General features: G+C 57.9%; 1 protein-coding gene across 2 annotated transcripts in view; it reads right to left on the bottom strand.

Moving 5' to 3' along the window:
• The window catches only part of PTCH1 (patched 1), a 54,043-nt gene that overhangs the window by 22,047 nt on the left and 19,990 nt on the right, over window positions 1–12,006 (bottom strand). Inside the window, exons 6-13 of one of the 2 annotated variants that reach the window (XM_061577348.1) lie at window positions 11,357–11,476; window positions 7,352–7,547; window positions 7,062–7,180; window positions 6,600–6,747; window positions 5,644–5,775; window positions 4,848–5,003; window positions 3,915–4,013; window positions 3,339–3,464 (exon numbers count right to left, since the gene is read on the bottom strand). In XM_061577348.1, the coding sequence (XP_061433332.1) occupies window positions 3,339–3,464; window positions 3,915–4,013; window positions 4,848–5,003; window positions 5,644–5,775; window positions 6,600–6,747; window positions 7,062–7,180; window positions 7,352–7,547; window positions 11,357–11,476 (1,096 nt within the window). The remainder of the gene's footprint in view (window positions 1–3,338; window positions 3,465–3,914; window positions 4,014–4,847; window positions 5,004–5,643; window positions 5,776–6,599; window positions 6,748–7,061; window positions 7,181–7,351; window positions 7,548–11,356; window positions 11,477–12,006) is intronic. The other variant, XM_061577349.1, reaches the window with a different exon arrangement.

Raw genomic sequence — 12,006 nt, 5'->3', positions numbered from 1 at the left:
CTTTGAGCGAGCGAGGGAGGGGGTGGGTGGGTGAGTGAGTGAGAGAGGGAGGGAGGGAGGGGTGGGTGAGTGAGGGAGGGGGTGGGTGAGTGGGTGGGTGAGTGAGCGAGAGAGGGAGGGAGGGGGTGGGTGAGTGAGTGGGTGAGTGAGCGAGAGAGGGAGGGAGGGGTGGGTGGGTGAGTGAGGGAGGGGGTGGGTGAGTGAGTGAGCGAGAGAGGGAGGGGGTGGGTGAGCGAGCGAGGGAGGGGGTGGGTGAGTGGGTGGGTGAGTGAGCGAGAGAGGGAGGGAGGGGGTGGGTGAGTGAGTGGGTGGGTGAGCGAGCGAGGTAGGGGGTGGGTGGGTGAGCGAGCGAGGGAGGGGGTGGGTGAGCGAGTGAGTGAGTGAGCTAGAGAGGGAGGGGGTGGGGTGGGTGAGTGAGCGAGCGAGAGAGGGAGGGGGTGGGTGGGTGAGCGAGGGAGGGGGTGGGATGAGTGAGTGAGCGAGAGAGGGAGGGGTGGGTGAGCGAGTGAGTGAGTGAGCATTTGGGTGAGCAAGCGAGCGGGCCAATGAGCAGTCGAGCGAGGGAGCGGGCACTTTCCGCTATGTGTGGATATCCGCCTGTGGTGAGCAGTGAGCGGTGTGTGGATCTGTGTGCGGTGAGAGGTGAGTGGGAGACACGCTACATGCCAGACCGGCTGGGCTAGGTCCACTCACAGAATCCCCCACGGCCCCTTCCTCCCCTCCCTTACCCCCCTCCACTCCCCCACATTCAGGGCCACCCACGGAGCCACATGGGTGGCTGACAGGAGGGGGGGGGGGCTGACAGGAGGGCGGTGGGGGCCCAGGGAATGTAGGTGGGCTCTGGAGGGACGACCGCTTTTATAAACAATGTGGCTCGCGAGGCCGCGGCTCTGGACATCGGGACGGGGGCCGCAGGAGTACGGTTCGCACGACTTGCACGTCTTTCGACAACACAGCCCGCCTGGCCATGGGAATGTGGAATTTCCGGGTGGTTTCTGAAGCGAAGAGGTTGTTTGTTTGTTTGATGCAGAACGGCGCAGCAGAACACGGGACGGCACTGACGACTGATGGGTAATTGCAAAGGATTCGCAAATCCTTTTCAGTATCGTTTTTTTTTTATCACGGTTGCCAAAAACGCCAAGCCGCCAGCAATAAACAGCACTGCAAGGAAGGATTGCGGAACGGATCGTGGAGCAAACTGTGGAGTGGATTATGGAGTGGACCGCGGAGCGGACCATGGAACGAATCGTGGAGTGGATCGTGGAGTGGATCGTGGAGGTGTTGGCCCAGGTGAAATGGAGCAGGAAGTGCCGCGTCAGCCTGAGCCGGCGAAATGCCATGAATAAGAAACTCGTTCACATTCCCAGAAGACCCTTGCTGAGCCTCAAGGTGCATTTCCGGGAGGGTCCTGCCCCATCAGGAAGTTGGGCCACGGCTCCCATCGACGGGTGGATTTGGGCATCAGATGCTATCACGGAAAGCTACAGACTTTCCTCACTTTTAATTCCCCTCTCATGAACTTTCTTCTGTTCCTCTCTTCTCCCTTCAGTGTCTTCCGTTTCCCTAAACCATTGCTAGAGAGGGTGAGTGCGTCTGAGTGTGGATCTGTGTGCGTGTGAGTGTGGATCTGTGTGTGTGTGTGCCATCATAAGCACCGTTCATTCGAAGGGCGTATTCCTTTTCCTGTAGCTCGCATCCCATCGTTGAAGATTATAAACCCCAAGTAAACTTTCAAACTGTAGTCCCGTTGTAAGAGTTGGTTAGCATAAAAAACAAAGTTTAACCGTACAACGGTTTTTGTTTTATGGTATGATGAAGTCATCCACTAACCCATACACCTCTGACTCGCTCACAGGGCAAAGATCCCCCGTATAGCCTGAACAGACTTGTTAGGGCAAGTGCTATTGCTGCACCTATGAAGGCCGGCACGGCACACGAGGGGCTGGCGTGGCCAGCACCATGCCCAGCCGCCTTTGTCTCCCGAGTGGCGATGTTTACACACCAAGGACCGGTTCGGAAATTCAGGGCTAGGATGAAGATGACAATGCTGATGATGCTGTTCATGACGCTTCAGCTGCTCCCAATGAATCTAGATTTGAAGCTTTCATGACTGCAGGAATCCATACCCTTTGGTTCTTTCGGTCAAAACGTCGTGATTTATTTTATTTTATTTCTACCTACATGACTTTACCGAAAGAACCAAATAGTATGCTCCCAATGACATTGATGCTGCTGTAAATGACGACACTGCTGATGACGCCGATGTTGCTGCTGCTGGTGCTGCTGGTACCGATGGTGCCGTAGGGACTCATGGTGCCGATGCTGCTGCTGGTACCGATGGTCTAATGGTGCTGATGGTGCAATGGTGCTGATGGTGCTGATGGTGCTGATGGTGTCGATGGTGGTGATGATGGTGCTGATGGTGATGATGGTGCTGATGGTGTCGATGGTGGTGATGATGGTGCTGATGGTGATGATGGTGCTGATGGTGTCGATGGTGCTGATGGTGCTGATGGTGTTGATGGTGATGATGGTGTCAATGGTGATGATGGTGCTGATGGTGCTGATGGTGATGATGGTGCTGATGGTGCTGATGGTGTCGATGGTGCTGATGATGCTGATGGTGATGATGGTGCTGATGGTGCTGATGGTGGTGATGGTGCTGATGATGCTGATGGTGCTGATGGTGTCGATGGTGGTGATGGTGCTGATGGTGATGATGGTGCTGATGGTGTCGATGGTGCTGATGGTGCTGATGGTGTTGATGGTGATGATGGTGTCAATGGTGATGATGGTGCTGATGGTGCTGATGGTGATGATGGTGATGATGGTGCTGATGGTGCTGATGGTGTCGATGGTGCTGATGATGCTGATGGTGATGATGGTGATGATGGTGCTGATGGTGCTGATGGTGTCGATGGTGATGATGGTGCTGATGGTGCTGATGGTGATGATGGTGTCGATGGTGCTGATGGTGCTGATGGTGCTGATGGTGATGATGGTGCTGATGGTGCTGATGGTGCTGATGGTGTCGATGGTGGTGATGGTGATGATGGTGCTGATGGTGATGATGGTGCTGATGGTGTCGATGGTGCTGATGGTGCTGATGGTGTTGATGGTGATGATGGTGTCGATGGTGATGATGGTGCTGATGGTGCTGATGGTGATGATGGTGCTGATGGTGATGATGGTGCTGATGGTGTCGATGGTGCTGATGGTGCTGATGGTGCTGATGGTGTCAATGGTGCTGATGGTGTCGATGGTGCTGATGGTGCTGATGGTGCTGATGGTGTCAATGGTGATGATGGTGTCGATGGTGCTGATGGTGCTGGCCATACCTGCAGGGAGAAGGCGCGCAGAGCCGGGATGGGGATGAGCGCTGCCATGAAGAAGGCGGCCATGTTGTTGATGGAGGTGAGCGCCACGCCGGTGCCCGTGCGCTTCAAGCACTCGCCCGTCCTCCGCTGCAACCACCGGCAACAACGTCAACAACAAGGCTGTGTGTGTCTCTGCGCGTGTGTGCGTGCGTGTGCGTGCGTGTGTGCGACTGTGTGCGTGCGTGTGTGTGCGCGAGAGTGTTGCGGGGAGCGATGGGCCCGACAGTCTGTTCAAGACGTTATGGGGGATCTCTGTGGGGAGCGGTGGCGCACTGCTTAGGGCACCGCGCTACGAAACCCTGGCGGACCCGATTTCGATCTCCGCTCACAGCCATCATAGGTCCTGGGACCGCCCTAGGTTGACTCAGCCTCGAATGATAACCCGGTGCGGTGCGTAAACCATCACCAGTGGGGAAACAAAGACGGCAGGCCCGACACGGTGCTGGCCACGCATAGGTGCTCGCGAACAGCCCCTGCCTCGACAGCCTCTTGGGGCAGTAGGGGGGACCTTTGTCTTTGTGTGAGCGCGGCTGGCACCTCGAGCGGAATGTTCGTTTGCTGTCCCATCTCAGTGAAGCAGTGCGCCAGCAAGAAGACGTCATCTACCCCGATCCCCAGCGCCAGGAAGGGCAGCACCTGCAGGCGGGGGGGGGGGGGGGCACGGGGGGGGGGGGGTCGGGAGGTTGGGGTGTGGCGGGGGGGTGGGGCGGGGGTGGAGGGACACGCGACCCCGATCAGAACCATGGACAGTATTCGCAGACGATATTACGAGTCAATAGAGATACATCGTAAATTCATTAATTGATTAGCTAATTTATCCAGGAGAACCACACTTTTTCATGAAGGTCCTGCTGCTCCTAATTTAGTTTTTGTAAGATGCTTTTAGCCAATTCATGATGACGAGTTGTGTTTGTTACGCTGTACACGTGTGGGAGGAAAGCGGAGCACTCGGAGAAAAGCCACGCCAAGGACGAGAGGGCAACGCTCTACCTCCCACATACAGATGGAAACAGATGGCGATTCGTCCACTTTCCTACACTGCCTTCTCCGAGCGAGCCAGGGTACGACTCCTCCCCGACGCCCACGGCAAGGGCGTTTGACAGCAACATCTGTGTGCGATGCACCAATCCTCGCTGCTGCCTGCGCAGCGCTGGATCACAGGCAGCCACGTGTTTAGTCGCCGCCGCCACCACCGCCCAGCAGAGTTGCGGGTTATGCCACGTAACGATCCGTCCCAATGTGACAATGACCTGCTGCTGCTGCTGCTGTGGTTGGCAGTGGTGCAAAAGCACAAATAACAAAACTCGGCACACTCGGTGCAAATACCACTGTGGCCTTCACGGGAACAAAAAATTAAGGCGACGTTTCGGGCAACAGCCCTTCAGCAGTGGGGCTATACCCTCTAATACCCCGCTTGGTACCCCCGTGGCACCCCCGTGGAATCCCCCGCGGCCCCCCCCCCGTCCGCACCTGCGTGGTGGCAGCGTTGAAGGAGATGCCGATGAGCGAGCAGAGCCCGAGGCCGGAGGCTACGGACAGAGCGACGAGCAGAACACCGGCGAGGCCCACGGCGCCCTGGGAGCGGCCGCACTCCCAGCGCAGCATGGTCATGCACGAGTACACCATCTACACAGACGACAAAAATCCCCCCCCCAACAGCCTTCACCGAATGTTGGGCGCAAGCGCCGTTGGCGAGAAGATTCTACGAAGGCCGGCACGGCACAAGGGTACACATTTCAGGCTGAGTTGACCTAGGGGAGGCCCGGGACGGGTTCAGATATTCGTCGCCAATGTTTGGCCGTAAGCGCGCATCGAACTCGGGTTGCCGGGTTTGTAGTGCGGCGCGCGCTAACCACTGCACAGCATCATCGTGAACAAGCACTCCATCTACACACACACGTGCACATGACGACACCGTCACACAGACACACAGACACGTACACACACGAGGAACAGGTGTTCTCATTGGGGGGTGTCCAATGTCCCACAGTGACGGGTCAGGGGTCAGGGGTTAGGGAGCAGGGGAGCTCCCACTGCGACGGGAAATCTTGGGGTCGAGACCCTTCGTGACCTTGCCCCGTCTCCATGACCCCCTCGGTGACCCACTCGGTGACCCCTGTGACCATTCCCCCTCATCTCCGTGACTGCTCAGTGTGTGTCCCGCCCGGTGACCTCCGCGCGACCCCTCGGTGACCTCTCCGCAGACTCCCCCCCCCCCCCCGTGACCCCCGCCTCAGTGACCCCCGCACGACCCCAGGCCTCTCACCATGAGCAGGTAGCCCCCGGCGATGCGCACGGCGCTCACGCTGGAGAAGGAGCGGAGGATGTCTTTGAGCGTCGTCTGTGTGAAGGAGCTGACGACGTGGCTCGAGTTGGGGGGCACGCTCTGCTGCACCACCTGCACCACACGGCCCCCCCCCAACCGCACGCCACCACCACAACCATCACCGCAGAAAGACGGCGGTTATAACGACGGACGCACACGGCGGCGATCAATATCATGAGTAGGATGATGCTTGTTTACCCAAGGAAAGCCTCATGATTCTTTTTCAGGAGGGTCATGCCAATTTTTTTACTGCAGGGGCTGATGATTGCTGCTCGTGCTACTGCTGCTGCTGCGTGTGATCCCCATGGATCAAAATTTTTATGATTTTTCAAATCTGGAAGAATTGTACCATCATGGAATCTTCACTGTGAGTGAAGCAGACAGCGCGTGATAGTATTTTTACGGTTAATACCACGCCACCGCAATATTAACCAGGGTGGCCTTGCCGGATGTTAACCACAAACCTCTGCAACGATCGGCGAGTGCACAATTGCTGGGCCCCGGCGTGGTCACCGCGCCGTGTCGATCGTGATGATGGAGCGCATGCGGACGACAATTTGGGCATCCGCCAAAATAACAACACGAGCTGGCTACACGTGGTGGAGAGGGCAGCAGGAGGAGGATGGGCAGGTGGACGAGTTAGCGAATGAGGGAGCGAGCGGGCGAGTGAAATAGCGCGTGATAGAACGAGCACGCAGGCGAGTGCCTAAGTGAGCGGGTGAGTGGGCAATCGAGTGAGCCACACAGCGAGCGAGCGGGTGGGCAATCGAGCGAGTGGCAGTGTGAGTGAGCGGGTGCATGATCAAGCAAGCGAAAGAGCTAGCAGGTGGGTGATCGAGTGGCTGGCGGTCGAGAGTGCGGGCGAGCGAGCGGGCGAGTGGGCAACTTGCCCTCACCTGCACAAACTTGCGCTGCCAGGCGTCGAGCACGGCGGCCGCTTTCTCCCGGTTCCAGTTGACGTCGTGCATCTCGTAGTCGCCTTTGAACGTGCGGAACAGCTGATCGGCGCTCATCAGGTGGAACACCGTTTGCAGGGCCTGGGCGCTGTGGGTAGAGGGCAGGTCACAGAGGGCAGAGGATCACGCCGAGCTGCAATGGTACATCGCATCTCAATGCATTTTGAAAGGGCACCCCCAGGAGCAGCTGTCCCTGTGTGGTACAAGGTAGGGACAACGACTGCTGCCGATGTGTAATCCCAATTCAGTGATCTGCAAACTCGGACCGCGACAGCCGATGAGGTCACAAGCATGCCCCAACGTTCACCGTGAGCGAGGCGGCCGGCGAGTGGCGTCTCTACGGCGAGCACGGTGGCACCGCAGGACGAATCTGGGCGCCCCGCCGGGCGGCGCACGACTCACGTGAGAAGGTGAGAGCCGTTGCGTGCGGCGCCGCCGACGATGAGCTCCTCCTGCCAGTGCATGTAGCGCCGCGAGAAGCCGTAGCAGCCGCCCGAGAGCTCGCCCGCCACGTCGGGCGCCTGGGACACACGCGCAGAGATGCACGCACACAGAGACGCACGCATTATGTCAATATTTCTCCTGCCTCCTACATGAGCGAGACTCGTATACAGACACTGCCTCTTCTTCCTCCTCAACCTCATTACCAACCTCCTATTCATCCTCCTCCTCACCCTCCTCACCCTCCTCACCTGTCCCGAGTGTTTGTTGGGCGCCGTGTCAGGGCAGTCGGGGTCCGAGGGCTCCAGGCAAGGCCTGTCCATGTAGGCCCGGCCGACGCCGGCGCGGTGCAGCAGCCGCTCCAGCTGGCTCACGTCGAGCACGCGGCCCAGCGTCTCCAGCAGCCGCTCGGGGTCCAGGTTCGTCCACCGGATCACCGGTTGACCGCTGCAGATACAAGAGAGCCACGCTGAGTCGATGCACTCTTTGTTTTCAGGAGGGTCTCGCTGCTGCTGCTGCTGCTGCTGTCGCACTGGGTTTTGTTTTGTAAGATGTTTTCAGCCAATTCATGATGAGTCGCATTTATTATTCATGTTGGAGGAAACCGGAGCACCCGGAGAAAACCCCACGCCTTCGCGAGGGGGCTACACTCTGTCCCCGTACAGATAGAAACAGATGGCGATCAGTCCACTTGCTACACTGCCTTCTCGTGGCGAGCCAGGGGTAGGGCAACTCCCTGACGCCCATGGGAAGGTGGTTTCACAGCCACATCTGTTTGGTGATCCACCAACTCCTGCTGCTGCTGCTGCTGCCTCCACAGCGCCGGATTACAGGCAGCAGTCATGTGCAGCAGCAGCAGCAGCAGCGTAGCCACCATGGCGCAGACGCGGAGTACCGTGTTGACCGGAGCAATGCCCAGCCACCTGTCTCCCTCCTGTCCTATCTTCTCCTCCTCCTCCTCACCCTACTCCTCACCCGCCCCCTTCCTCTGTACCCTCAGGCGAGGTTGACACGTGGAGTGAACTCGTGAGGGAGGACCCAGGATGAATTACGATGTCACTCGCCGCTTTGTGTTGCCCGTGGCTCGGAGTTGAACTCAGATCGCCGGGTTCGTAGTGCACTGTGCTAACCACTGCACCGCCGCTCCAGACAAAATCGGGCATGTGCGAACTCGGGTTTGTCGGGTCCGTAGTGCATCGTGCCAATCGCTGTGTCACCGCTCCACGCAAAAATACAAATATTCCCCGTGTAGCCTTTAACGACTGTTGGGGCAAGTGCCGTTGGCAAGTAGCACCGATGAAGGCCGGCACGGCACACGATGGCTGGGCGGCCAGCACCACGCCCGGCCACCTTAGTCTCTCTACCGGGAATCGGGTTGATAGCGCAGGGCGCTAACAACTACGCTATCGCTCGCCATTAAACACACACACACACACCAACTCACAAACTATACATGTTCACTTTAGGCTGAAGGGGTTTGTAGTGCAGTGTGCTAACCACTGCACCACCACTCCCAACATACTCACAGACTCACAAACACACCCACAGACGCACGCACAGCCGGCTTCCGTGGACAGGGGCTAGAGAGCCGTGAGCGCGCGTGTGTGTGAGTAAATGTGTGCACGCATGTGTGTACGTAATTGTGTGCGCGCGAGTGCGTATGCGAGTGTGTGTGCCCCAACAGTCTCGTTCAGGCCACATGGGGGATCTTTGTTTACGCAGTTTATGCTGCGTGCGCGTGTGTGTCCGTACTCGCACGTGTGTATACGCGTGCGAGTGCGGCCATGCAAGTGTGTGCACGTGTGCGTACGGGTGTGCGCACACCCGTGTGTGCCTTGTGCATGCGGGGTAGGGTAGGGGTCTCTCTCGTGGCAGTCCACATTCCAAATTCCCCTCAGGGGGTGGCCTGGGTTACCAAAAACCATTTCAAAGGCTGCGTGTGTCGAGCGGGGAGGAGAGGAGGAGGAGGAGAGCAGTGGAGGAGGAGATGAGGAGTAGGAAGAGAGGAGAGGAAGTGTGAGTGGGCTGTGTGTGTGTCTGTTTTGGCGTGTGTGTAATGTGTGTGTGTGTTTGGTGTACGCGTGCATGTGCGTACGGTGTGCGCACGTGTCTTGTGTGTGTGTCAGTTGCTCTGCATGTGCGTGCGTGCGTGCTCCTAGCCTGGCACAGGAATTTCCGTGGCGTCGCCGTCACTTATTGGCAAATAGCGGTTGTTGTTGTTGTTGTGGGAGTGCGTCTGTGTGTGTACGTGAATGTGCGTGTGTGCGTGCATGTGTTTGTTATTCTGTGCACATAATACATGTGTGTAGTGGGGAACCGTAGCGTAGTGGATAGCGCACCGCACCACGAACTTGGCGACCTGAGTTCGATTCTCAGACATGACCAATACTGGCGTGGGCCTCCCCTAGGTTGACTCAGTATTAAATGAGTACCTGGTGCAATGTGAAAACAGCAGCACTGGGGAGGCAAAGGTGGCCTGGCATGGTGCTGACCACCCACCCCCTCATATGCCGTGTCGGCCTTCATAGATGCTCGCTAACCGCATTTGGCCCAACAGTCTGTAAAATATTACACGGGGGATATTTGTCTTGTTTGTGTCTTTGTGCTTAATTGTACTTCAGTTAAGAAACCCTGGTTTTTTGTGTTTGGGGCTTAATGTGAATGCACATGTGGTGAACACACGCACGCACAGCGCACACTCACACACGCACGCGCACACTCACAGCACGCATGCACACACACGCGCACACATGCACAAAGACCCCATTAAGCCGTACATGCTGTCGGAGTAAGTGCTGTTAGCGAGCAGCTGTTAAAGCCTGGTACGGCACACGAGGGACGTGGTGCTAATCACACCACACCCATCGTGTGCCCGACCGCCTTTGTCTCCCCGCTTCTGAATTGAAACACGGCGTCAGGCACTAATTTAAGGCTGAGCCAACCTAGGAGAGGAAGAGGACGGAATTGACTGTCCAGCGTGGTGAAGTATGGTCAAGCAACCCCCCACATAATGGGGCACGTCCTGTGGAGGCCTTCATCCAGCAGCAGAGTGACAACGGGCTCTAAGCGAGGAAATGCCCTTATTCATTTTGATGTTGGATGTATTCTTGTGAAACAGCTGTGTTATCTGTGTACACGGGGAAGCTGCGCTGCAGAGAGCCTCAAGACTTGTATTTCACGAGGGTGCTACTGCTTCTACTACGCTGGGATGTTTGGCCATGAATCCCTGCTGGCCGCGAGAGCCTGGGAGGGAACAGGAGAGCCCGGAGAACACGCAGCACGGCGCTGCTGCTGCTGTTTCGCAGACCGACTTGCTGTACTGCCACCACCTGGGTCCCTCACCGTTGGTATGATCCACCAAACCAGACAGATTCTTTCAGCCATCCCATCCCTTGGCCCACAGCAACTTACCCAGAATGCCCTGACAGCTCCCTTTCTCTCTCACTCCCTCTCACACACTCACGGTGGTGCTGGTGGCCGGTTATGGCAGTTGTGGCAGTGGCGGTGATGATGGTGGGGATGATGGTGGTTTGGTGGCGGTGATGATAGTTTGGCGGCGGTGGTGGTGCCGAGCGCTGGGTGAGACAGCTGTCCTGCAATTTCCAGATCGCCCCCCCACCACCACCGCCACTCTCGCCATCGACTCTCCTCCGCCCTCAACACTCAACCCCCCCCGCCCCTCCCCCACCCCCGCCCCCCCCCCCAAACACGGCGGTCTTCATTCTCTCCCGTCTCGTCGAGAGCTCTGCACGGACACGGAGTCACAAACCGCCCCCCCATAGCAAGCCGCCCCCATTAGCACAAGAATGAGCGCTGGGGTAAGTGTATTTACGGCCCAGCCGCTACCAAATTTGGCCACCCATTGTCCCGGCGGTCCCAGCTGCAGATCCGGGTGACAAAGCCAGCGCTGGTGTCCAAGTTTCTCACGGGCAGCGCTGCTTGTAAATCTCACAGCCCCTTCTTCTCGCTCTCTCTCTCTCTCTCTCCCGGCGTCCTCCTCCTCCTCCGCTCCATCTCGCTCCGCCGCACTCCCTGCCTCTCTCCCGCTCTCCCTGCCTCTCTCATCCTCCCGCTCGCTCTCTCCTCTCTCTCTCTCTGCCCATCCCACCCTGCGCGCTATCCCCCGAAGCTTGGTCCACCCCGGAGTTTGCAGACCGCCGCCACCCACATAGGAGCACTGAGCTTGCTTGCTCGTTAAAATCCTGCCGCTCCCCCCCCCCCCCTCACTCCGTGCCGCCCCTTCGTCCACCCCCCACCACGGTTTTGTTTCGGTGTCCAACCGGCCGCACGCTGACGTCTTGATATCGGCAGAGTCGCCGGACTGTGTGTCGGCGACACCTGGGGTCGTGGCCACTCGCACGCACCGAAGGCGGGACCTGCACACGGGGAGGGGGGGAGCACTGCCACCAGCCGTCACTCACCTCCCTGTCACCCTTCTACCGCTACCACCGCGGTTACCGCTCCCACGAACTTCACTCGTCGATTCCGTCACACGCCGCGTTCAACCACCACGCTGCAGGTCACAGCAACACACTCACCAACTCACTCACTCACCAACTAACCCACTCACTCACCCGCCCACTCAACACACCACAGGTCACAACAACATACTCACCAACTCACTCACTCACTCACCAACTAACCCACTCACTCACCCACCCACTCAACAGACCACAGGTCACAACAACACACTCACCAACTCACTCACTCACCAATGAACCCACTCGCTCACCCACCCACTCACTCACTACACGTCACCCCACTTCTCTCTCTGCTTCTTCTCTCGCACTGATCCACTCTGGAAGAGCTCCCTCCCATCGTCATCTCTTCCCCCCAAGCTCTTAAAATAATAACAGCACCTTGCTCAACACAAGGAACGTGTTCCTCTCTTAGCCATTACAACCCC

The sequence above is a fragment of the Lethenteron reissneri genome, chromosome 64 (genome assembly GCF_015708825.2).
Source record: "Lethenteron reissneri isolate LAM-NWPU_2019-01 chromosome 64, ASM1570882v1, whole genome shotgun sequence".
NCBI lineage: Eukaryota > Metazoa > Chordata > Hyperoartia > Petromyzontiformes > Petromyzontidae > Lethenteron > Lethenteron reissneri.
Note: the sequence above shows the minus strand (reverse complement) of the source record. Positions and strands in the feature narration are given on the sequence as shown.